This window comes from Cyrtonyx montezumae, unplaced genomic scaffold, assembly GCF_038088225.1.
Source record: "Cyrtonyx montezumae isolate F1298 unplaced genomic scaffold, pur_monq_1.0 scaffold_8, whole genome shotgun sequence".
In the NCBI taxonomy this organism is placed as follows: domain Eukaryota; kingdom Metazoa; phylum Chordata; class Aves; order Galliformes; family Odontophoridae; genus Cyrtonyx; species Cyrtonyx montezumae.
Window position 1 is genome coordinate 94,856,431 of NW_027072089.1, and position 25,176 is coordinate 94,881,606.

Consider the following 25,176-nt stretch of genomic DNA (forward strand, 5'->3'; position numbering starts at 1 on the left):
TTACAGAATTAGGACGAGTGTAAAATGTTTGCTTTCAATACTGGTCATCTGTCCTTTGTTTACTTCCCATAATGCGGTAGTTGCGCTAAAAAGGAGATGGTGTCAGCTTTTCATGTACAGTAATTACCGCTGATGACATTTAAGAGGAAAAACTGTTTCAGCACGTGGAAAGGACACGAAAAGCGTATTTTATTTGGCAGAGGAAGTAATTCAATTGCTACAGCTCCAAAGAGGAGCCGAGGAAAAACTACGCTCCTCACTCTTCTCACCTCTGTAGCTTCTTACCAAGTTCAATTTGGAAATTTATGACTTGATCAATCAAGATAAGATTAGGTCTCTAAATAACTGGTCCACATGAGGTATAACAACACAAAGTTATGACCTATTTGAGTTTCCTATTATTATTATTATCTGAATTTTCTTGTTAGCTATCTAGGTTTCAGTATTTAGCATTGATTTATAGAGTACTTCCAACTTTTGCAGACCTTAAGCTTACGTGTTAAGGCACTTACCATTCAAGTAAAACAGTTTATATATAAACAAGCCCAGGAGATGGAGAGAGCATTTTACCACAACATCCATTCTTTTTTTCCTTTTTTTTTTTTTGGAAAGAAAAAATTAACATTGACCAAATATTTATAAAATTTTGCATCAAGAGAAAGGTTGTGTTTTATTATCTGAAATGAGCACAAAGTACGCCTTCCACAATAACACTGAAAGCAGTGCAATGACTGACAGTGACCTTTGACTAAAGGTAGTTCTGTAAAAAGAAAAATACCAAATAAATCAGTGCCCTGCTTTGATTGTTGTAAAATCTTTTTTTTTTTTTACATAAAAGTTGGTCCAAACTTACAAAAAAGCACAAATGTGCATAGTTCAGAAGATCTGAAAGAGTGCCATAAAAAGCTGATGTCCCTAAATTTAGCATCCACTTAAAACTGCCGAAATACAAAAAAAAAATCAGAACTAGTTTGTGAACACGTACAATCAATTCATCTATTTTTCAGACAGCATGAGTTTTAAGCATTTTTTCATTTTTCCTACTGTATGCAAGACCCTTTTCCACATAAAAATAAAGCTGTTGAATTAATATTATTCAAGTCTGTTGAATCGCTGCTTTAAACTGCAGCTAGAAAAAAAAAAGCAAAGTTTTTCCAGGTAAAAACAATGTGCCTGAGGAAAAACAGATACTCAAAATGGTAATCCTCTGCCTCGCCCTCTCACTGCAGATGTACTAATGTGCCCCCTGTATCCTTGGGAGTAGCCAGGTCCTTGGGCAGAAGACGTCCAGGTCTGTCCATGCATGTGGCTGATGCCACCAGGGTTTTCCTGTAAGTTACTTCCATAGCTATAGTTGTGCATCTTAGTGGGCAAGGAATGAGTACTCTCCGGCCCCACAGAAGCGTCCCTGCTGTTCCCCAGGACTGAGATCGGGCCGTGGCTGTATTCAAACCTATGGTCCTTATCTCCGCTAAACAGCATGGGGCCAGTGTTGAGGTAAATGTCTCCGTAACCAGTTACTGAACTAGGAAAGGACTCTGAAAAGGCAGACGGAGGAGGGGCGCCAGCCGAGTGAGATGAAGCAGTACTGTAGTTATCCAAAGGCTGAAGATCAGAGTTTCCAAGGAAGCTCCTTCGTTCTAGTGCTCCCGATGACCCACTTCCTATGCCATCACTACCGCCATAGTGGGCGGAGGAGAAGGCAGACGATCCAAAGTTGTCCTTGTAGTCTGGGCCTGCTACGTAGGAGTCTCTAGCCTGGTAATCCACACTCGTTTGCATGGGCTCCTCTGTTGTTGCCTGAGCTTGATGCTGAGCGAGCAGCTGCAGAAGCGCCGCTTTCACTCCTGCGTGAGGATCTGTTCCTGAAGAGTTAGTTATAGGCAAATGCTGGTTCTCTGTCCGATAATCTAGGTCTTCATCAGTGAGAGGCGGGGGCTCTGGGGGCTCAGGGGGACGTTGATCTGGAGGCAGGATCCGAGGGCGCTCCTGCTCCGGCGTTCGGTTCAGGAGCCTCATCTCGGACTGCCTAGCCAAGTCCTCTTGACCTACACAGATGAGAAATAAAAGCTTTGGAATAAAAATATGCAACAACAACATCAGAAAGGAAAGGACCCTTTCCTAGAACATTAGAGAGGTTCATTACTTCAGTACTTGTTAACTTATCAGTTATGTTTTACTAGTAGTTATTTTGGAGTAGGCAACAGCGCAATTCTGCTCGTAGTAAGATTACCACGCAATCAAAGTTAAAGCAGTGCACATTCCTTTCAAAAATTCTTGAAGCAACAGAAACACTAGAAGGTTCCACGAGTGAACAGAAATATTTGCAAGTGGTTCATATCAGGAAAGGTCTTCAGGTACAAAAGATTCAACATTAAAAGCAAAATAAAAACAACCTAAACACCTCTCCACAGAAAACCCACTCCCAAGCCACTTCAGATTATTTCTTTCAACAGCTGCACACAGCACATATTAATAAAAAAACCCAGCTGAAACAGAAGTTCAAGAAGACCAAAAGCAGAGCTCTGAACACCAAGAAGACTAAGGAAGTCATTGCTATAACCCAATGGAAGCATTTGGTCGTGCATGTTACTGACAGTTATGGGCAACCAGCTACAGAATGTGCTGCTACAAAACTGCTCTACCTCAGCATTAAAAACCAACCAACCCACAACATTCACCTCTGAATAGGCTTTGCGTAAACACACTGTCAAAACTGACAAATTTGAGCTAGGAATTCAACAGATGAGCCAGTCCTCTCCAAGACCAGCACCACTAAGAAAAATCCAAACTGACATTAAAATAAAAATCAATGCAACCCTTCCATCAGGGAAAGTACAGGTGCTGGATGCCTGTTAGAAAGATCGTTTTTTAATCTGACAGTAATCTGGTACCTATAACAGTAAGACACAAAGTCCAGCCAAGGCATTTACATTCTCACCAAAATCCCCAAACCAACCAAACAACAGACAACACAAACCCAGCAGCTAGTACTCGAACAGCAACAATGCACACAAAGGAAGCAACAAAATCAGTCTCTCCTGTACTCACACAGACTGGTAATGTTAAGAGGTTAACTCTTTCCCCCCATACTAGCCGTCTTCACAGCTCAAGATACCTGTTGCTTAGCAATAAAAACCTTCAGTACCTGCAGGCGTATATAATGACTTGATCAGATGTGGGTAACCGGGTGCTGGAGATTCCATGTCGTCCCGGCTGAGAGAAGCAGGAGTGGTGGGCTCTGGAGGCTGCCTGAGTTGTAATGACATTTCATTTCCTGATCCGTTTTCCTTCTCCTCCAACACCAAATCTTTTTGTTTTGTTTGCTGAGCCTTTATTAACTGAGACAACAGAACAGCAAATGCACTCTGTACAGCTGCCTGGGCAGCGTCAGTCTCCACTTTGGGCTGACTCAGCTGAGCAGGTGGTACAGGAGGCTGCGTGACGGTCGGCTGTTTTAGGGACTCCTGTTCCGGCGGAGGTGGTGGAGGCGGCGGCGGCTGCTGCTGTTCTGACTGTTTTTCACCTGCTGACAAAATTCCAGCAGGAAGATTTATTTTATTTAGTTGCTGCTGAGTCTCTGGGTTTACCTTAATATTCAACACTTGGGCAAACTGTGCCAAACTAACACTTGTTTTAGACTGTAGCAGGTTTAGCAGGATTGCCACTTCATTCTGGTTTAACTGCTGTCCAGTGCTTGTTTTTGCTAAAGACAAAAAAGGTGTTTTTAAGAATTATATAGAATTTTCATAATTCAGAAACTCAAAATTAAGACTAATCTTGCACGGCTGTCACAACTGGCAAAGCGTGGCTTTGGACAACATAGAAATTGAATGCTTTTATAGATTAACTGCCTTTGGGGGAGTATCTATAGGAAACGGAATAGTAAGATCCAATATAAAGAAAGCAACTTCCAAGGGGCACACGCATGCACTTGGACAGATGAGATGCATCAGGCTAGAGCTCAATTTTCCACAATACAACTAAGCTGGGGCTTAAGGCCACCTGCTTTAGGCAGCTGTAAGATTTCCAATCCCCACAAAATTTCCTATCTTTGACATATCACATCCCTCTGTTAAAAAGTGGCCATCTGCAAAACGCATTTCCAGTCACATTCTGGCCCGTTCTAATTCAGCATCTGGATTCTAACACCTGCTCAAGTGACCAGGCTGTAGGTGACTCAGAAGCCAGCAGTATCAGTGCAAGAAAACAAAGGCTGAGCTTGAACAAGTCAATCACTGAGTAGCAGGAAAATTCATGTCTGTGAGCTGTGCTTATTTTTTTCAAACAATATGGTGTTTATCTGACACAAGTAAGAGGAGGTTAAGATGATGAAGGGGAAGAAAAGTAAGGAAGTCAGAATAAAGAAGTATCTTCTGAACTTCAGACAGTGTGTTAGTTTATTTTGAAAGGAGAAGTGAAGCAGCATACCCCACAGCTAGATGATTTAGAGAAGAAAGAAAGTGAAAATTAAAATGGATGTGTTTTTCTCTGAATTTCTGGAACCCAAGTCAATGTGAACATATTCTGCCTTCCTAACGATACATTTATATATTCATTCCTGGTAGATTCTCAGCCATGCCTGAGAAAAACAGTCTCACAAAAAAGTTAAGTAGTTGCCCTGCAAGACTAAGAGGAGCACAGCTGGAACATGCTGCAGAACTCACAGCCAATTACCCTACTTGTGGATGCATACCAGGATGCAAGCACTTTTGGATCCTACTCTGGCAGGTTCCAAGGACTTAAGATTTTATATACTTAAGTATAAAAATAAAACCATCTTTTATTTAGCAATAGATTAAAAAAAACATTATTTTTAATGCCTTGTACTGCCGATCTCATCCAGCTGTCACACTTAGCAGTATTTTGTGACATCTGAGGATAGTATGCTCAAGATAACAGAAATTACATCCAAACTTCTCTCAGCTTGTCAGCGTACAAATTCAGCAGAAAGTGCCCCCAAAGGGTAACTAACCTTCCTGTTATGTACTCTTTGGCTAGTTTCAAGTTCATTCCAAGAACAAACTATATTCTGGGAAACCTATCAGCTTCTACCAGAGCAAAATGAATGAGCTGTACACAGTTCCTATATTAAGTTATAAGATGCAGTAACTAGGGCTCTCATTCATGAGAAGCAGAACATCAGCAATTTATCTGTTTTTAACCTCTTTTTGGCACACGCAAACACAAGCAGCAGTTTTTTTTTTAAAGCATGCGTTTTCCATTTGTACACTTCATCCTTTAGCATGCCTTATGGATGATTTTACCTAAGGTTTATTAGTATTTCAGGAAGAGCTTCCCTCAATACAGAAAGATCCTCTATGCTGAACTGTCTAAGCTCCAATGAAAATTAAAATGCCTTTTTAAACCAAGAGATATCTTTTTTCTACGTGATTACGTACAAACATTATTTCAGCTCTGAAAGATTTCTAAGGACTGATAAACAGTAGGCCGTAAACATGCTAACTGCTATAGAGGCACAAGGAAAACAACTATTCTCTGGACTTCGAGCCTCAGCTTTCATTTGTGGGAAAAAAGTTGCAACAAGGGCTACAGAAAAACATTTGAAAATTCCACCTACACATTAGCTTAAATAGAGCGAGTGGAAGAAGCTCACAGGCAGCTTGTCAGCTCATAGTAAGAATGAGGATGAATAGGAGCAAGAAGCAATAAACTGCAGTAAAAATATGATGAGAATAACAATATATATATAAATATATGTTTATCTTTGAGTAATGTATTTGGAGTTCTGCTCCACTGTTAAATGAAGAGTTGATTCACAACAGTTGCTATTCAAGAACTATCATGCTCAGTGAATTCATTTACTGTTTTTCTTCAGATGAATGCCGTTGTAAGTATCAAAGGAATTAAGGTCACTTTACATAATTAAAAAAGGTCTAAATTAAACTTACCAGGTTACCTACTGCTGATCATCTCAACTGGTTTCCATATAAGGAGACCATTACTTTACTATTTATATTATTCTTCACTAAATTAGCGTCCAAGCAAGACACTTCAGTCAGGTTTCTGAACTAATGGCTGCATAAGTTGCAGAGGTAGTTATTTTTATAAGTTATTTGGGTGTCTGTTGGGATTTTTGTTTGTTTGCTTTTTGTGTCTTTTTTAAAGTTGGCTTAGCCCAAACAGCTTAGAAAGATGAAGACAAAACTGACATGCTGAGGTAATCTGTTCTATTTGAAGTGATGGTTGCTCTCAAGTTTGCCTTCTGATCAGTTTATCAGTACCAACAGAGCTCCTTGACTCTATGAAGGCTATGATGAACTCATAGCGGCAACTGACTAGTGGGGTTACAGAAGATTCAGAGGTGAACAAGGTATAAAATTTCAAAATACAGAGCAAGATAGTCGCTCTGGGTAGATAAAAAAAAAAAAAAAAAAAAAAGAAATGCCTAGTCCCCAAAAACAAAGGCAAATCTTTTGTAACAGAGATTTAACTTACAATACCGTTCCCTCCTTCAAAAATCCAGGAGACATCAGTACTCTGAAAATAATATCTAAGATTTCTAGAGGTGCAATCCAAGTAGAAAGTAATTTTAAGAACCGAAAATATTACTGACCAAGTGCTACACTAGAGTTGCCCTGAGTTTTGAGTTGGGAAGAAGTTTGCATGCCTTGTGGGGTGTTGGTTCTGCTCTCATCCATGCCTAGAGACAGATCCTTCCTAGGGACTTTAGTTGCTGTTGTGTCATCAGTCACGCCCATTTGCTTCTGTCTTCTGCGTTTTTTACTCCACAGCTCATGGCAATCCTGCCACAAAGGAAGGCTGCAAAGAATGATTTGAGATCATCAGTTTTATCCCAGATCTTTAAAAAAAAATTTTAACCACAGTGGTAAAATAAATATTCAAATTAAGCATAACATAGAATTTGTAAAGATGAACCTGTTGGAATTTAGAAATACATCAGAAATACATCAGAAAACATCCAAAGCCACGTATGCTTTCCCAAGTAAAATCTCTTTTTCAATTGTCTATTTCACAAATGCAGGTCCCTCTGGCAAAGAACGGGAACAGAACAATCAACGTCACTTTCTTGCTCATACAAGTACCACATCTGTGCAGCTATATTTGTTCACAGTAACAGACACAGCTATCCAGTATTAGTAGCCCAGACAATCATGAAAGAAACTTAAAAAAATGTTGCAGGAATAAACAGTACTCCATGCTGACAAATTTAGGTTGCTAGGCAGAACAAGTCCTTTAAGATAGATAAAAGCAGAGGAAAAATACCTTCAACAGAACTCAACTGACATTAACTCAGTCTTACCATGATTATTCCTCCCTACAGATACCCCAATTCAAATCTCCTGAGGAACACAGAATCTCATCCCATAGATTACAGAAATACTAAGACATGGCATTAAAACTTCTGTTTTCCCTTTACATATTACTAACTGTCTGAGCAGTTATCTCACCCAGGAACATGAAAAATATGAGGTGACAGACAATAAGAATCACTGGAAAGGAAGTTCTGACAGTTGCTTTCTACATTCTCTCCCTTCACAGTGCAGCAGGTCAAAAGACCTGTCAGGTATTTAGTCAACAACAGCTTGGACCAATCAAGAAACTATGAGAATTATCCTGCAGTACTTGCCCATCAGCAACGAGCAGCTATTTCTTCCCAGTGCAGAACCTTATTTTTTCTTGAGAAGAATCAAGATTTTCATTTGACTATGTCAAATGTTGGTGTCAATTTTTAAAAGGACACCAAGGAACAGTTTGGGATTTTTTTTTATTTTTATCTTTCCTCTATCAGCTTCTAGAATAGATGTACTACCAAGGTCCTGAAAAGAAAACATTTTCTTCCTATTCATTTACTTCAAAATGCTTTAGCAACACATATTCAGATGACAGAAAATAAGACCCAGTCTTATGTATCAAGATCATTACTACCTTCTGTATGTAACAGGTAAGTCTTGAAAGATTTTTAATGAAATTCCTAGATAAAACAAGTATTTTTTTCCAGTTGGTAACTAATCAAAAAGAAGTCAGCACAAGCTGCCTTGAAGGTACAATTTATTTAAACTATTAAATGTTCTGTTATTAGGCAGCTATCTCAAGGGAAGAGTTAAACTTACAGACTCTGTACAAGTGTTTTTCATTGTTTTCCTCAGGGCTCATTCCAATACTATTTGTACTGACTAAAGTGACAATCAAGTCACAGAAAAAAAACAAAAACTACTGAACACTGCAATACATTTACATCCAGAGGAGAGGAAAAAAAAAAAAACAGAAAAACTCACACAAAGTATTTTACTTCTGGAAAACCAGGAATCTCACTTGGCACAGTAAATCACGTATGGTATTTTACTTTAACTCTAAGATACCCTTACAGAATTTTGTGCCCAATGTCATTCTACCATTGTATGGGAACTGTTACATCACAGCCTGCACCAGTGATTGAGCACCTGTTGTAGAAGCACTAGCCCTGGGAGCACAGGTGGAAGCAAAACCCTGGGTCCACCCCTCCCCAGCCTCATTTAAGGGCTGGCAGCTGAGAGGGAAACATCTCTCTTCAGATATCACTTCCTTCTGGGAGTTTACAGCAAGCCCTTGCCTTCAGAATGGGGTAAGCTATTTTTTTCCTATTACTGTCTTTTGAATGATACCTTTCATGGGTCATCCTAAGACTGGTCAGAAGGAATTTCATACCTCTTCACATGAAACAACCATCAAAGGACACAATTTGAGTTCATGAGGGACCCCCAATACCCTTGGAAAACGTGGGACACCATTAAACAGAGACATTTCTTTTTGTAAAATGACACTAATAATCACTAATTCCAGGGGTATCAATTCAAATTCATTTCAGTTTCTCAAAGCCACTGATATCATTACAGAAGAGCCACTAAACTGCATTTCAGTGCAGAATCACCAACTGTACATAATGAAAACTTTCTTCTGCCACAAGCTACTTTAACTGAAACACAATGAAATTAATTAAGTCAATACACATCCCTACTTTGGAGGTATAACGAATATTACTAATGAAAATAACTTACTCTGGGGGAGGCATTTTAGATGGCTCCACATCTCGTAGAAACTCACACTGAAGAGCTTGTTCAGCTGTGCACCGCTTGCTGGGATCCAGAGCAAGCATGTAATCAAACAAATCTAATGCAGCTGGTGGGATGCTGCAAAAGAACACAATGGAAAAAAGCATCAACTGTATTTTGAATCACATACTTCAGTGCAAAGTTTTAATAAGAATACCCCTCTAGAATAACTGAACATTTAAAAGTAAGTCTTGGCTTGATTTTAAGAGGCAGATAGCAAAGTTCATCTTTACAGACCTCTATAAACATAAAAACTCAAGTGTGGGGTTTGGGGTTGGTTTTTTTTTTTTTGTTTTGGCAGAGGCAGGATGACTGTGGGCAACTGTGTTTCTTTATGTGGCTGACTTACTGTCCTTACAAAAATTAAAAAAAACCAACAACAACCAACACACTTGAAGCCAAGACTGTAGCATTACTCAACACTGTGGAATTTAGTGCACAGAGAGGTGCAGTTTTGATTGGTCCATACAAAATAACTCTACTGCTTTAGGAAAGTCTTGTTAGTACAAACAGGATGACACATTTATCCTAAACCCTAAAGTAGATGAAGGAAGGAAACAATCCCTTTAAATTGAATCTACAGCTGTTCTCTGTAACTTTCATGTGTGATATTTGCAGAAAAATGATCCAATGGTACACAGAATACATGGTTCAGGTAACCCTTGTGATGAATGAATTTATGACCCAAAAGACTGCAACATTAACCAGACTCCATATTTAGCTGTAACCAGTTGTCCTAATAAAAAACAATTAAGTACTCCAAGCTGTTTTCTGGACAGGGAAAGCCAGCAGGTGTACCAATCATGGAAAACAAATGTCTTTTTAGGTGAAACCTGACAGGTGGTTGAAACATTAGGGCCTCCTTTCTCCCCTCTTGACGCTTTATTAAATAAGGGTTAATACAAGCTCTGCAGGCACCCTCTAAGAACCTAAAGCCATTTTTCTTTACACTTAATGCACGTTCAGCCAGTCTCCAGAAAACAGTCAAGTTCATAAAGATTCCAGCAACACTTAACACTCTTACAACTAAGTAAACCAAATCCTGTTCCTTACAATGCAAATTCTTCTCTCAGTTTTCGACGATACTGCTTCTTTGGTTTCATCGTGTTGAAATAAGCTAATTTTATAACATCAGGCCACACTGCTGGACAAGGACTCCCACAAATTCGACTGTAGAAAAAGAAGGGAAAAGAAAGGGATGAGATTCAAAAGTGTAAGTGTGCACAGCTACAATTTTATTCTTAGAAGGACAGGAGATACAAAACTAATTTTCTAGTCTTAACACTCAGGTTCATTTAGCTACGATTTCTCTTTACTATAAGGCCTAACACCACTAAGGGACGGTTAATTATATAGGAAAGGTAACCACCCTTCACAGACTAAACTCCAAAAAATCCACTATTTCTGTGTCCCAAACACTCTAAAGCATCTTCTGCACAAAGGATTACATTCTGAAAGTCAACCAACTATGTCTGGACACCATTCCACGTATTTCATCTGGAGAACTGGATATCCCAGATCTAGGGTTCTGGGCTGTTAGCTCCTAATTTCAGTTTAGACAGACATACCAAATGCCTGAAGAAGTATCAACTTTAAGACTAACGAGAATTTAGCTGACACAGAAGATGCAGTTGGAGAAAAAAGACAAAAAACAACCAGTTAAGTCCTAAGGGTAGATACAAGCTTTTAGTAGCTCGATCTTGTGTATTTTTAATTTTACCTTTTCACTTCAGTTATTAGTCTTCTGCGTCGGGCCTAATCTATCTTTATAAATAGAACTGTCCTTAGCCTCACTCCTCTCACTCTGCCCATGCCTGTTTTGTCCCATCAAGGATGGTAGCACAGCCTAACACCATGCTTCTCAGCATGGGAATAGCAATTTACCATGCAATGTCTAAGACCTTTGATGAAGGCAGACATAAAAGAACAACTCACTAAGGAAATATTTCGCTAGTTCACCCATTTCCACATACTTGATGGTTACAGAGACTGTGTATAAAATTATAAAATAAAACTGATACATTATACAGCCTCCAAATGCATAGTACTGAATACAGTGAAGAGGAAAAACTAGCTACAAGCAGCTAGCTGCCAGCATTCTTCCAGCAGAAAGAAATCTCAAAATCTGGATTTGCCGTACTAGAAATATGAGGTAAAATTTCTGATGAGTGCACGCTCTCTGCCACCTAGTGGACAAAAGGAAAGATTCCCAAATCAAGAAGTTACAGTTCTACCAAGAAGGATCACTGGTATGTTTTGCACCTCCTAAAAACTTTATTTTTAAAAACTTTGTCACATCAGCTAGTAAAATGCTATACAGAAGCATACTGCCATTTAACCTATATCGAAAAACACTTCAATATATAACATTTTTTTATACTTTGATTTTCGAGTATTTATTCTTCTGGTTCTGTAAGTCCTACATGACTCACCCTCTTCCCCCTTGTTTTTAAGAAAAGAGCAACTTCTCACTTATGAGGTCAACTATGATATCAAAATCGAGAGCAATTTCTGCTTGCTAAATAAAGGGGAAAATAAGATGCACTGGTTCCATGGAGTTATATGCATACCATCCTAAAATTTACTGAGATAACAAAGGAAACAAAATATTCACCTCCATAAAATGCCTGGCAGTTTGTAAGGGAAGATAAATATATGAAAATACTAAAGCCTAGGTGCACACATGGGAAAACTCTATGCAAGATCTTAAGGCAAGTAGCATACAAGGTACCTACTCCTCCATTTAATCCCCATTGCCCTGAAAACCACCAATATCTCACTCAGGGTGATAATCCAGTACTTGTAAACATTATTAGTGTGTTACCTTCATTTTTAACATGATAAAGATTAGTGGCTTATGAGGCACCTACCACGTCATAGCACCTGCTAGTTACCTTATAAGTTCCAGTTGAGCAAGTTCTTGATTTGCTTGAAATATTGGCTTTTTTGTAAAAAGTTCACCCAGGATGCAGCTGTAAAACAGTTTTACACAAATTCATGATCATGACTTCCAGTACAGATTGACAGAATAATTTACTGCTGGCTTGTCGTTATGCTTGCTACACTTCTATACCAGACTCTTACCCACAGCTCCAGACATCGATAGCTGGCGTGTATCTTTCTTCTCCAAGCAGAAGTTCAGGAGGCCGATACCATAATGTAATAACTTTGTTGGTATATGGTCGGCTGTTGGGGGGAGCAAAAAAGAGGACTATCATTTTACTACAATATCATTTCTGAAAAAAAAGTGCTATTTTGAGGGCTTTAATTCTGTGGTGTTATTTAAGGACAGTGTTGTCTTCCCTTTTTGCAGTTCTACAAAGCTGCAACTGCACAAAAGCAACACAGCCATCAGACCAAGGCTATTGAAGAACAGTCTGAAACAAGACCTCAGAGAAATATAAGTAATGACACCTAGCTATCTTGGTGCTATGCACATCCTGTATCTCAAATATTTAACCAGCAATACTGTTTACTGATTACACTGATAGCCATTCCAAGAAAAAAGATCTAAGTTTTGGTACAAAAGTGATTTCTTGACAGTGGTTGATTATTAGAATATTAAACACAGGATCTCTACAAACATTTTGAAAAGTGGAAGAATGGTCCCTCTCCTGTCTGGAGAAAAGGAAGATGATGAAGCCCCTCTCTCAAACTATTACATCCTTCAACAACTTCAAATTCTAAGCCCAGACCACTTCTAATATATTCTTTCATTTCAACATTTTTAATTCTTCACAGCTCTGACCAGAAGTTATGATCATTGTGAATAATCCTTCCCATCCACATACTAAATGCAACTATTCTGCTACCTTAGACACGAATTTTCTGTGGACTGGCCAAGATACAGCATCAACAGTTCAGAATAGGAGTGACAGCAGATGTCAGGGTTGGACTGTTTTCTTCTTAGTTTTTGCTCTGTTTTTGAAGGGGAAGGGGCAGTGGGATGGTTCTTACAAGTGATAAAAACAAATCTTTCTAGTTTTAAGAAATCAAGTTTACCGATACTAGGCAACTCCAAATAGAAAGCAGAGTAGTATTAAGCACAGTGTTTTTATGAGCTCTTGCAACATGCTTAGTACTACAGGTATCATTTCTGCAAAATTGTCCCAACCTTTTACATAAAGTCCCCCATTTTTGTTTTATTAAAATAACACATCATACTTTTAGGAATTTATTATATTTATCTCTGAAGCAAACACCCATCTTCAAAACGTTTACATGGTATGGACTTCTATAGATAAGCCGCTTGCATTTTTATATATATATATATATTAGTACACTGTCCTTTTGGTTGGAACAGCTGTCTTCTCACACAACCTGTCATATCTCTGCTCTAAACATATTAAAGCCTCCAAAATAACATTTAAAGAAAGAACTACAATAAATGATAGGAATTCAGTTACAATTTTATTTCCTCTCCATTACGCTCCTACTGAGCTCCATAACCTTCTGAAAAGTGAGTCATTCTAACAACAGTAAAACAAATGTAAAATACATGAACTTAATCATCACTTACATGCTTGTTGGTGTACATCAAGTACTTATGTTACTGTAGGTCAGAAGCTATTCAGAAGGAAAATGAACAACTAAAGAACTGCCAAAAATATACTAATGAGATACTAATAAACATCCCAGGCTCAATTAGCAATTTTATTAACTAGCGTAAGCATATCTTAAGTCTTGTTTAATTTATCTGTAACAAGGTAATAATGTTGTTTTCACATTTAGTAAAACCTTATTTGCATTACAAGGATGCTGAACTTTCACTCTTTCAATGCTTAACATTTAGTTCTACAATAAACATTTAAATTAAAAAAGATATTAAAAATAATCACAGTAAACCAACAAGAAGAGGTCAGCTTGGTGAGATTAAAATAGCTAGGTAGGATGGCATAATCTCTAATTAAAAGTACATCCAAAATGAAAGTGAGTTAGAATCACAGAATCAACAGGACTGGAAAAGACCTCCAAGAACATCCAGTCCAAAGGTCTGTCTACCATCAATAATCGCTTCCTTTAGACAACATCTCAACATCTCCTGAACACCTCCAGGGATGGTGACTCAACCACCTCCCCGGGCAGCCCTTTCCAGCTTCTAATCACTATTTCAGAGGAAAAAAAATTTCCTAACATCCAACCTGAACTTCCCTTAGCATAACTTGAGGTCATTCCCTCTAGTTCTATTGCTAACTGCCTACCAGCTGCTTAAGATTATTTTACCCCACTTCTGTACTCCAGTTTCCCTAATTGTTATTGGGGCATATGTTCTTGAAGTAACAGCTCAGAATACAGTGAAAAAACACTGTTGCATTCAAGAACCTGTGAGAAAATAAACTCATAAAGCTGATAACACAGATATCATTTCCCAAATCAGGCATGCAGAAGTAAGCTTAAGTACCTAACATTCTCTATATTCAGCCATGCGACGTAAATACCAATGCAAATTAACACTCAACCTTAATTTTGAAAATCTCAGTCCAAATAACAAATACATAACATTATAACATGTATATTAAAGCTCTCAATTGTAAAAGCTGTGCACCTGTGTCCTGGAGTACAGTTATGACAAAGCCATGAACAACAGAAGCGCAAGTCACAAGAAGTTTCAGAATAACTTTTATTTAAACTTGTGTATCTGTTTCCAACAGATGTAACAGGACTGACTGCCTAAAGAATACAATAAACCTCTTCACATTTAAGGTTAAATCTTACATAAAAGTAATACTTAAAAAAGCAAAACAGTAACTGGATATGGATTTACGTCTGCATAAAAACATCACTGTTCCTAAATAAACCTTTCCTAGGTATGCCATTAGAAATAATGTAAGTTTACAAGTCCATAAGCTAACATTAAATAATGTCAGCCTACATATCGATGCGACCTACTTAAAACTGTTTTTCTTTATCTCCAAGCAATATACAGCTCCTCTCTACAGTCATTTATCTGCAATACACTTGTATAAAGGGAGCTTTGTGTTTGTACGCTGCATAAAATAGCATGCACCTCTTTCCATTTCCTAAGCACTTACATTATAGTACAGTGACATCTCTAGGCAACTAAACAGTTTTTTCAGCCCTTGTAATGCTCAAGAGTTACGAAAGAAGACATATTTCTCAATGCTTTTTCACAGTACAATCGTATCTTACCTTTCTTCTGAATTGTACAGCCGAGCAAGCCCAAAATCTGCAAGCTTTATCTGCCCTCTGGTGGAAAAAGGAAAGAATTATTTAGGAGTTAACCCTGGTAAAACTAGGTGAAGTTACAGACTTTCAGACAGCTGCAGCTGAGCTTCAGGAAATGCCTTACAAACCATGTATCTCTTCAATTAATAAATATGCTAACCTACTCAGTATCAAAGAACGTTAAGCAAAATTACATAGAGTGACCAAATAGCATTTACATCAGTGGATGCTACTCTGGGTATTTGGGGTGTACGCTGTTAAAACGTTCAAAGCAACAGCTGCAGAAGAAAGACTGATGGAGGAAACTTCTTGATTTTTTTATGGTTGATAGTTAAAGTACTGCTACCATAAGGATCTATACAGACAGAAAAAAACAACAACAACACAGAAGTGATCCTACTTCCTTCTAGGAAGCAGTCTAAGCACTGCCCTGCTATTCTGAAGCTTAAATATGACCTTCAAATCGGGATAACCAAACAGATAAGGGCTTCTGTTTTTGCCAGCAGACAACTTGCTGAATGACACAAACCCTAAGTCCTTGAGTTTTCCCACACATGAGAGAAAATGTGGATGATAAAGAGCTCTGTCTGGCCTTCTTCATTTGCTTTTGTCATGAATACTTTCACTACTCAAAGAGAAGTCTCTACCACCTATAAGGCTGAGGTGATTTAAAAAAAAAGCAATTTGCAAACTTTTTAATTCACGTAACACATCTGGCAATATTACATGGGTTCTCTGGTTTGGTTTGGTTTCCCCGTAATTATAAGCTTTAATTCATGCAACTTTCAAATAAACATAAGCTTTGGATGTTTTTTATCAAATTACTACAAAGCTCACAGCTATGTGAGAGAATGACGATTTAGTGATAATAAAATATACAGATTACAGTCTGTATTACAATTTTCCCCTCATACATATGCTCAAAATTACTGTAACACTTCATGGAGATCCTCCAGAAGTAAATAAATGTTTCCCTAAAATGTGTACTTTTATTCTTCAGAAACTGTATTTGTTGAACATCTAACGATTTTTGAGTATGGGCAAGGTGAGCAAAGTGGAGGCACACGTACATCTGTTTAAGGGTCTACATTAGAATCTTGCAAGTTTTGTTTTCAGCTCTGGATGCCACCATCTCATACGAATTTATTTATTTACTGGGACAAAAAAGGGAAAATTCAATTTGGACAAACCTGGGACAAAACTAACTAGGTCCCTACTAAACGAGATTTTTGATCCATTTTTCCCAGTATTTTATCTCCAACAATGGCACAAGCAGATTTCTAAGGAAAATGTGTGAACCTTCCCAGCTTTGAGCTCACTTTCCTTGTACTCAACCACCACCCAGGATCACTGAATTAGGGATCCCTGTCTAATTCTTTCAGCAGACCTTAATGATGCCTATGAACTTGTCTTTTCCTTTTCTGAATCTATGACACTATACCCTGAAAGCCTCCTGAATCAGCACATCCCAGAAGCCCACTACCTGCTGTAGCTTCATCATTTTTCACACCACAGTCATACACCTGCTTCAAAATACAGTCTCAGTTTTTTTTCCTCCTACTCTCTAACCAACTTCAGCTGTCCTTCTCTGTGTACTCTGCTTTGCCTCCTTTGAGATACAGGCATAAGAACTCAAGACAGAGATAGAAGTTTTACACAGTAACAAAGTGCTGTCTCACTCTCAGAATCTTTCCTAATAATGAACTACAATTGTGATTTAACTTCTGCTGCTGTTGCACGTTCAACAAAAGCTGTTTACTAGTATGTTTTTGTTTTCTTTTTAACTGCTTGTGATTACTAATTCTTCTTCCCTTCCCCTTTGATCGTGGCTGTAATTGCAGCCAAAATATGCTTGAAAATATCTAATCGAATACTGTTTTAAAGCATTACCCTGATTAACGAGGATGAAGATTTCTGAATTCTGTCACAAAGAAGCAGCCAATCCAAACTTCATTTTGAAATGATGGTACAAAGAATACACAAACACATTTCCTAAACCTGCTTTAATGTATTGAACTCAGATAACTTTTCCTCATACTGTCACTTAACAGATTCAAGTTTTAACCCTGCTATTTCGACATACAAGTTTAACAGAAAACTACCAGAACCAGTGTCAAGCAGAAAAATTAGCAGATTATTATTTTACAATCAATTTCTAAAGAAGCTAGGCAATCTATAACAAACTTTGGCTCATGGAAGAAAGCAGGTGAACTGTAAACATTATAAAGAAGATTTAAATATGATCGACAGCATTTACATACTAAAAACATTTTTCATACCTATTATTTAGTAGAATATTTGAACATTTTATATCTCTGTGCAAAAAGTTCTTCTTATGGCAGTAGGCCAAACCCTCCATCAGCTGTCTCATAAATGATTTTATATGATTTTCATTAAAATGAACCAAACCAGATTCCAGCAGTCCCATCAAGTCATGGTCCATATATTCAAATACCAGATAAAATGCACCTAGAAAGGAGATACAGGAAACAGAAAGCGAGAGACTGATTTATCAGCAGTCCAAAAACACTGTTGCTCCCTACTTTTCAAAGTGGGAATTGTTTTCCACACAACTATTTGCATGTTGTTGCAATATTTATAGTTGCCCCTCATTTCCTATAACAGCAATAACATAATCTAATGAAATGTTTCCACAACACTGCTTTTCCATGGAAATAATTATTCTAACCATTAAACATTGGCAATAACAAATAATTCCACAAGGCAGGTCTTCATCCTACACAAACATTTACCCTCCCTGTGGCTCTTCATCAAAAACATGCCATAGGCAGGGTCGCCAGCCATTAGATCAGGCTGCCCAGGACCCTATACACAAGTACTCTTAAAAAGGAAACATATTACATATGCCTGAGGCAGCAATAGCCGATCTCCAGCACAATGCAGTGTTTAGCACTTAATTTTCCCCCTTCTTAACTCTAGGGCAGAGACAGCACAGACCCTTTAGAGCACTGGCTGCAATGCAGAAACTACATTCAGCGAGATCTGTCTCCCTTCCATTTTCAAAAGTCTCCCCAAGAGATTTCAAAACCCCACTTCAAAGTGCAAGAAGCTTCTGCCCAACAAGAACTCACAACAGGTTGTAGCTTCCAAATGAGAAGCTTCAATTCAGAAGCTAGTGAAAGCCTTGTAGCAGCAAGGGGAACTCAGCTTGCTAAAACATACATTCACAGCCAGATTTTGGCAAATTGATATGCCTTCTTGCACAGTGGCTAAAAATTTAAGGGAAAAGCGCAAACAAGTTTAAATTACATCTAGTATTAGTATTTAAATGAATAGGTAAAAATTACACATTAAGTGTGAAACTTGAGACAAAGATCAGTGAAAAGTGGCTAAGCCACTGCCCAAGAGACTGAGGTTCATGGTTTTTAAAACATTTTTAGCTCACTTTTTGACACATGAATTAAAATACCGCTTATAAAACACTGGGTGCACAGAGGAGGGGAAGCAGGTAAATAAATTAATCAGATGTAACACAGTCCCACCACTTCAAGAAAATGAAGGAAAGCAAAGCATTAAGACCTATACAAGAACAGAAGTCTGCTGAGTTAATATTTACCTAAACTATTCACCAGTGCAGCTCACCAGTTCTACACAGTAAAGTTCCTAATCTTGGCCTTTGAAAACTGGACAGCTAGCAACCTGATGTTAGGTTTGCCTGACTGACAACTGCTGAAGGACAAAGCACGAGGGATGTGAAAATCTCTCAAAACAAACCATGTGATACTAATGCAGCAGCGCCAGAATAATCTAGATGCCCCCTTCAGAAGATGTCAGTTCAACAAAACTGAATACCAACAACCTCAGCATCTTCTTGTTCTGGAATACAAACGGAAGTCAACTCTGCCATGACAGCAGGCTACACCCTGTGCGTGTGACAAGGGGAAAGACTGGGAATAGTCAATGGCATTTCAGACCTGTTCAGTTAAACAGCTGAATCCAGCTTCTTTTTATATGCAAAACAGGCTCTATGCCTTATGCAATTTCCTGCTCTGCTTACTAGCTGCATGAGTTTTTCAATGTTATTTACAACCAGCAATCACAATTGGTACCCTCCTGGAAGAAGCTTACAATAGAGACAATTCACAATAAAAACAAACTCACAGCAGAGCAGCACCTGGAAGATGGCATCCAATTATCTTTATTCCCTGCAACTCCCATTGAGAAACATACACAGTAGAATGGTATGAAGTACAAATGCTAAAGGCACTCCTTCCATAGCAGCACAAGGGCAAAAGCATTGATCCATTATACTTGCATGTTACTATCCACATACTGACCAATGTCATCCTGAAGCTCCAGTCACCATCACCTCCCACAGAACGGGGGCAGGGCCATGAGCATGGCATCACACCCCACAAGCACAAAGGCAGCCCCAGTGGAGCACAGCACAGAGCAGGCAGTTACGAGTGTGGCACAGCAGGTCAGGCAGGGAGGGCAGAGAATCCCTCCCCAGCTGGGAGACCAGCTGACCTATCAGCTGCCTCCCAGAGGACATACCCAGCCGTGGTCTCCACTCAGCAGAAAGCTCTTGCCAAAAAGAATGTGGCTACCCAGAATGAAATGCAGTGGTGCAAACCCCATATAGATGCAGACTTCCTGCCATGTTACCGCCAAGGCAGAGGGCCTCAGAGATGGGGAAGAAAGGAAGCAGGTCCCTGCTTAGTGTCACAGGAAAACACTCCCCCTACCTACCTCACCTTCCTAGATGCTGTTATGCAATAAGTTTGAGGTTCTGCAACTCGAGGAACAGGTAAGTGAGAATATGGAGGAAGGTCCACCCAAGAGGTTGTCCTGAGCAAGGAGATCAACTCCAGGGCTCAAGATTGCCTCCACCATAAGGGAAAGTGCAGCTCCCATCTAAGATGAAAAGAGGGCTCCATACACAAATCAGCCAGACCCTACCTGTAGGGTATTCCATTTGTGTTCCTACCCACACTGTGCTGCATCCCTGGGACCGGCTCAGGGGCATTACGAGGAGACTCCCTGATCTAGTTTGCCCTTCTGATTATCCCTTACTGATAGTTCAGGCCGGCAGCCATGCTGCCACTGAGAAAAGCCTAAGGCTATCAAAAGAGACTTTAGGGGACTGGTGCAGTTTGGGGATGGAGCAGTGCGTTGTGCTGTTTTCCTCCATCCCTTCAGTGGAAGGGATACTACAGGAGCAGGAAAACCCATCTGAAAAATACATGACTGAGAAGCTGGTGCTACTGCAGGAATTTATTTATTTATTTTACTGCCATGGGGCAGTTTGCTTGGCACCTGGCCTGATAGCTGTTGATGGGGTCAACCTAGGTCGTGGGGGGAAAGAATTCAGGCCAAAGAGCTGCCTGGGTTCACAGAAGGGCTTTACACTAGGTTTGAAGGGGGAAGAGTACTATAGCAAGCCTACCCATAACAAATCTGTGGGACAGCATAGCTAAGATCAAGGAACAAGGTGTCAGTGGATGCTCATAACCTGCTGCATCTTATGAGGAATATACTAGGCAGTAAGCTGGCAGAGCTTATCATCAGGGTTTTAAACGAGATTCGATGGGGCAAGGGGATGTACTGCTGAGAAACAGAGAAGAGTCAGGGAACACCGTTGCTTCAGGGAGCAGCAGGGGAAACCCTCAGTTTTTTCCCAGAGGTTTTTGGGAAGACTTCTCTAGGAAGGTAATGCAGCCAAAAGCACAGCCAAAGTACCTCTGTACCAATGCACAGAGCAATGGAAAAAAACAGGATGAAGTGGAAAACTACAATATTATTGCCATCACAGAAGCATGGTGTGATAATAACTCACAGATTGAAGTATGAGCTTTTTAGAAGGCATAGGCAAGGTAGGAGAGGTGAGGGAGTTGCCCTCTGTGTTAAGTAGATGAATTGCAAAGTGCTGCCCCTGAGAAACAGTCATGAACAGACTGATAGCTTGTGGGCTAAAATTAGCAACCAGGCCAATAAAGGACATCTGGTGGTTGAGGTCTACCTACAGGGCATCTTATCAAAGGAAGCCTGTCGATGAGACCTCGCTTTACCAGCAAGAGGCATCATGTTCACAAGCTCTCATCCTGGTGGGAGATTTCAACCACTTGGATGTCTGCTAGGAAAACGCCACAAACTGCAAGCAGTCCAAGAGACTACTGGAGTCCATGGATGGCAACTTCCTGGTTCAGGCATTGGACAGACACACAAAATGTAAAGAGTTGCTGGACTTAGTGCTCACCAACACAAAAGAGATCATTAAAGAAGATCAGAGCAGCGATCACTCCCTAGTTGAATTTGTGATCTTAAAGAATGTGGGCCTAGCAAACCTGGAGTCAGGACCTTGAACTTCAGACTTAAAGGAATTTGAAGGAATTGCTGGATGAGATCCCATGGAAAACAGTCCTTAGGAATAAAGGAACAGAAAAGAGCTGGCAGCACTTTAAGGAAGCCTTTCTGAGAGCACAGGAGCTCTCCATCCCCCAGAAAAAGAGATGAGGCAGGAAACCAGCATGGCTGAACAAGGATATTCTGGTCAGGCTAAGGGAAAAAAAAAAAAAGGAAAAATAGAAGCAGTGGAAGCAGGGATGGTGGCCTGGGAAGAATATAGGGATGCTGACTGAATGTGCAGAGATGGAGTCAAGAAAGCCAAGGTGCAGATGGAATGGAACTCCGCAAGGGACTATTTAAATATATTAAGCAGAAGAGACGGACAAAAGAGAGTGCAATCCCTCCAATTAATGAAAAGGGAGAGCCGGTCTTTGCCTTGTCTCTTCATGGCCAGTCAGGCTCCAGAGAAGGAGCTTTCTCTCTCCAGAGAAAGAAACTCCACAGCCTCCCTGGGCAGCCTGTTTTGAGTAAGAAGTTTCCTTCTAGCAGCTACTTCAGGGGCAGCAAGACAAGCTGGCAGCTTTGGAAATTCAGAAACTTTGGTTAAACAAGCTGCTTTGCAGGCAAGATGATCAGAGAGGAGGCAGCAGGAATAACTGAAGTTCAGATTGCTTGAGCAGGAAAGGAAAGCAACATGGGAATACATGAATAAGCATAACATCCAAAGACCCTTCTATACCTGCAAACATGCAGGAATACAGTGACAAATCCTTAAACTTGACAGAGAAGATGTGAATTCCTGATTCCATTATGGATCCTGTCTGCCTTGCAACTGAGCACAACTCATTAGCTAATGAAGAAGTGATATCCTGATCAAAGGGCTACAGGAAGAAACAATACCTTCATCTAGAAACATTTCTCCTTATATTTCTAAACAGAGAGATCCCTATATGTGGGTCAATATTCACCTAATTTCACTTACCAGCAAGAAAACAAGAGGAAAAATATTTGATTATCTACTTAGATCCTTACTTAGGTAGCATCTCTTCAGTAATTCATAAAAGCAAAACAAAATCAAAATGCTACTGGCTTTTTTTTTTTCCTTCTCAGTGGCTCCAAGTAGCATGTATTCACTGAATTTTTCATTTCTAACTAGACTTCCCAAGAATTCCAGATAAAAGTAGCGACAAAAGGAACAGACAAAGAATCCTGTAGCAAAGTAATCTCTGATGACTGCATGACTGCTGGCAAGGATCTTCTTTGACAAAAAAAAAAAAAAAGCCTTCAGACAAAATACTTCATAATAGATACAGGAAAGTAGCTAGCTAAGTCATAGAACATTCCACAGTCTCAGTCCTCTTCGCAAGTCTATTACTGTACTGCTGGGGTAGATAACAGGCTTCCTGCCTAAAATGGTCTGTTAGTTTTTTATACAGCAAATGAATTCAAAATTGAACCTTCCTAAAGTAACCTTAGATTTTAGAATGAGTTACAGAAACAAGCACATATACTCCAAACAGAAAATTCACACACACCAAAACCAAACAAGTTCCTATTTTAACTATATCTCTTTTAATCAGGGTCTCCCAAGCAAAGCTCTACATTCTCCCTTGGGTTATCAAATGAAAACCACCTCTTCCAGTTGAAAGGAGGAAGAGGAACCATCTACACTCATGTAGCTTTACACTTACTGCAATAAAAGGTAAACCAGGTACTTCTGTGCATTTAATAAAAAGCAATCATGGCAGTTCCATAATTAGACTGCTGATCATTTACAAACAGCTTAGAGCTGATAAACAGGTGATGGAGAACTAGAAGATCATCTCAGGTGCACAAGGGAGAGTCCTAGGAAAAGTAAAGAGAACAAACAAGAGATGATAAAAGCCCAGAATAAGAGCTTCCCAACTATTTGCTTGCTAACTTAAATGAAATGGCTCAACTAATTTGGCATGGAAGCATGGATTTTTACTATATCTAACAGTAACTCTTTATTTTAATCCAACCTTGCTCTTCTTCCTTTACAATTGCATCGACAAAGTTACAAACTTCCCCAGAAAAAAAAAAAGTGAAGGAAAGCACAGTTAGCAGCAGACTCAGTGACTTGGTCACAACTGTACAACTGTGTAAGAATGCTTCTGCTAACACAAAAAACTGATACCCACAACTGCCCCTGCACTAGCTAACTGAGAGAAAACATCTTAAAAATAACCATAGTTCTGATACTTAATGAAAATACTGAGTGGCATCTATAGCTCACTGGTATGATCAAATCAAATAAAGCTTTATGTCTTCAGAGAAGCAAAGGAAGTTTTAACAGTATGTTCAGCAGTTGCGATTTTTATCTATTAAATCAACTGTTATGCAGATAAACATGGAATACAGAATACAAACTGAGTCAGATGCTTCATTCCCAACCTTACATATAAGCTCTGAATAATAGGAAGGAGGAGAAAAAGCTTACACTGAGATGAGCTACTAGAGCAACTTACAAAACAGACACTCCTCTGCAAATCCAACATATATGCTATACCTAACAGTACTCAGTCAGAATCAAAGTGTTGGAAAATGGTGTTACTGATTACTAATGTAACTTCAAACATGCTAAAGATTACAAAGGCAAAAAAATTCAACACCTTCAGTGTACAAGATCCACATATAACTCACTTCACTATATGTTTCCAATTCATGCAAACAACTTCTGCTTTCTCACTGATGGAAATACTCTTAACATTTGCAAGTCACTACTCCAGTGTGTTGCATTTCTTTTTCAAATGTTTGGCCTAGGTAGAACAAAAAAAAACCTTTCTATTAAAGCTATTGTTGAGACAGCATCCCAAGCTGGCTGAGGTAAAACACTGCAGGATAAGTTTTTCCTGCACTATCTTTAGTTTAATATTCTCAACAACATTGTAGTCTACATCAATAAGATTAGGTCATTTAAAAACACGTAAGACAGCTCAAAAGTATCAAGACAAGGTGGCACAAGTAAAGCCACTGATGGCTTGCAGGCCAATGTTACAATCTTAAAAAAAAAAAAAAAGATCCTTAAAGTAAGTACAGTACAAATTGTGATGAACATTCATTGAATTGCCAGAATACTCCATCTGACACATTTTAAACTTCTGAAATCCCAATTAAAAAAAAAAACAAAAAAACAAAGAACAAAGAACAAAAAAAAAAAAAAAACCCACCACATCTTAAGTGAATGAGTAGATTAGTAACAGGTCAGGAGATAACAGGCAGTCGCAGACCAAAATTAATTTTACACATACAACTAGATGAACATATGTTGGCAGAAATGTTCTCATTCCCTACATTTCACAAATGAGATTTCAACAGTAGGGAGTTTTTAACAGCTATATTCCAAAGTTAAGACAACCATAACATATGCTAAGCATAACCGTATTCATGAGAATGCAAACAATTTGATTCTACTGTAATTTTTGTTTCAATAATGTATATCACTACCTCTTCAATACTTGCCATAGTTTACCATGAAAATAACTGAACTTCAAATTTGCTTTTGCTCTCTGCATGGACTACAACTTGCCCAATACTTCTCAGCTACAAATCTCCATCTCTCTTGGAGACAAGAGAAATATAGACT

At 39.0% G+C, this 25,176-nt stretch overlaps 1 protein-coding gene across 8 annotated transcripts in view; it reads right to left on the bottom strand.

Annotated features, from left to right (window-relative positions):
• Positions 1–581: 581 nt before the first annotated feature.
• The window catches only part of CDK13 (cyclin dependent kinase 13), a 47,229-nt gene continuing 22,634 nt past the window's right edge, over positions 582–25,176 (bottom strand). For 2 of the 8 annotated variants that reach the window (XM_065752702.1, XM_065752701.1), the window contains exons 6-14: positions 17,540–17,729; positions 15,225–15,281; positions 12,159–12,260; positions 11,969–12,046; positions 10,128–10,244; positions 9,021–9,152; positions 6,578–6,783; positions 3,149–3,706; positions 582–2,048 (exon numbers count right to left, since the gene is read on the bottom strand). In XM_065752702.1, coding sequence (XP_065608774.1) covers positions 1,192–2,048; positions 3,149–3,706; positions 6,578–6,783; positions 9,021–9,152; positions 10,128–10,244; positions 11,969–12,046; positions 12,159–12,260; positions 15,225–15,281; positions 17,540–17,729 — 2,297 coding nt within the window. In that variant the 3' untranslated portion in view covers positions 582–1,191. The remainder of the gene's footprint in view (positions 2,049–3,148; positions 3,707–6,577; positions 6,784–9,020; positions 9,153–10,127; positions 10,245–11,968; positions 12,047–12,158; positions 12,261–15,224; positions 15,282–17,539; positions 17,730–25,176) is intronic. The other 6 variants (XM_065752706.1, XM_065752705.1, XM_065752703.1 and 3 more) reach the window with 5 other exon arrangements.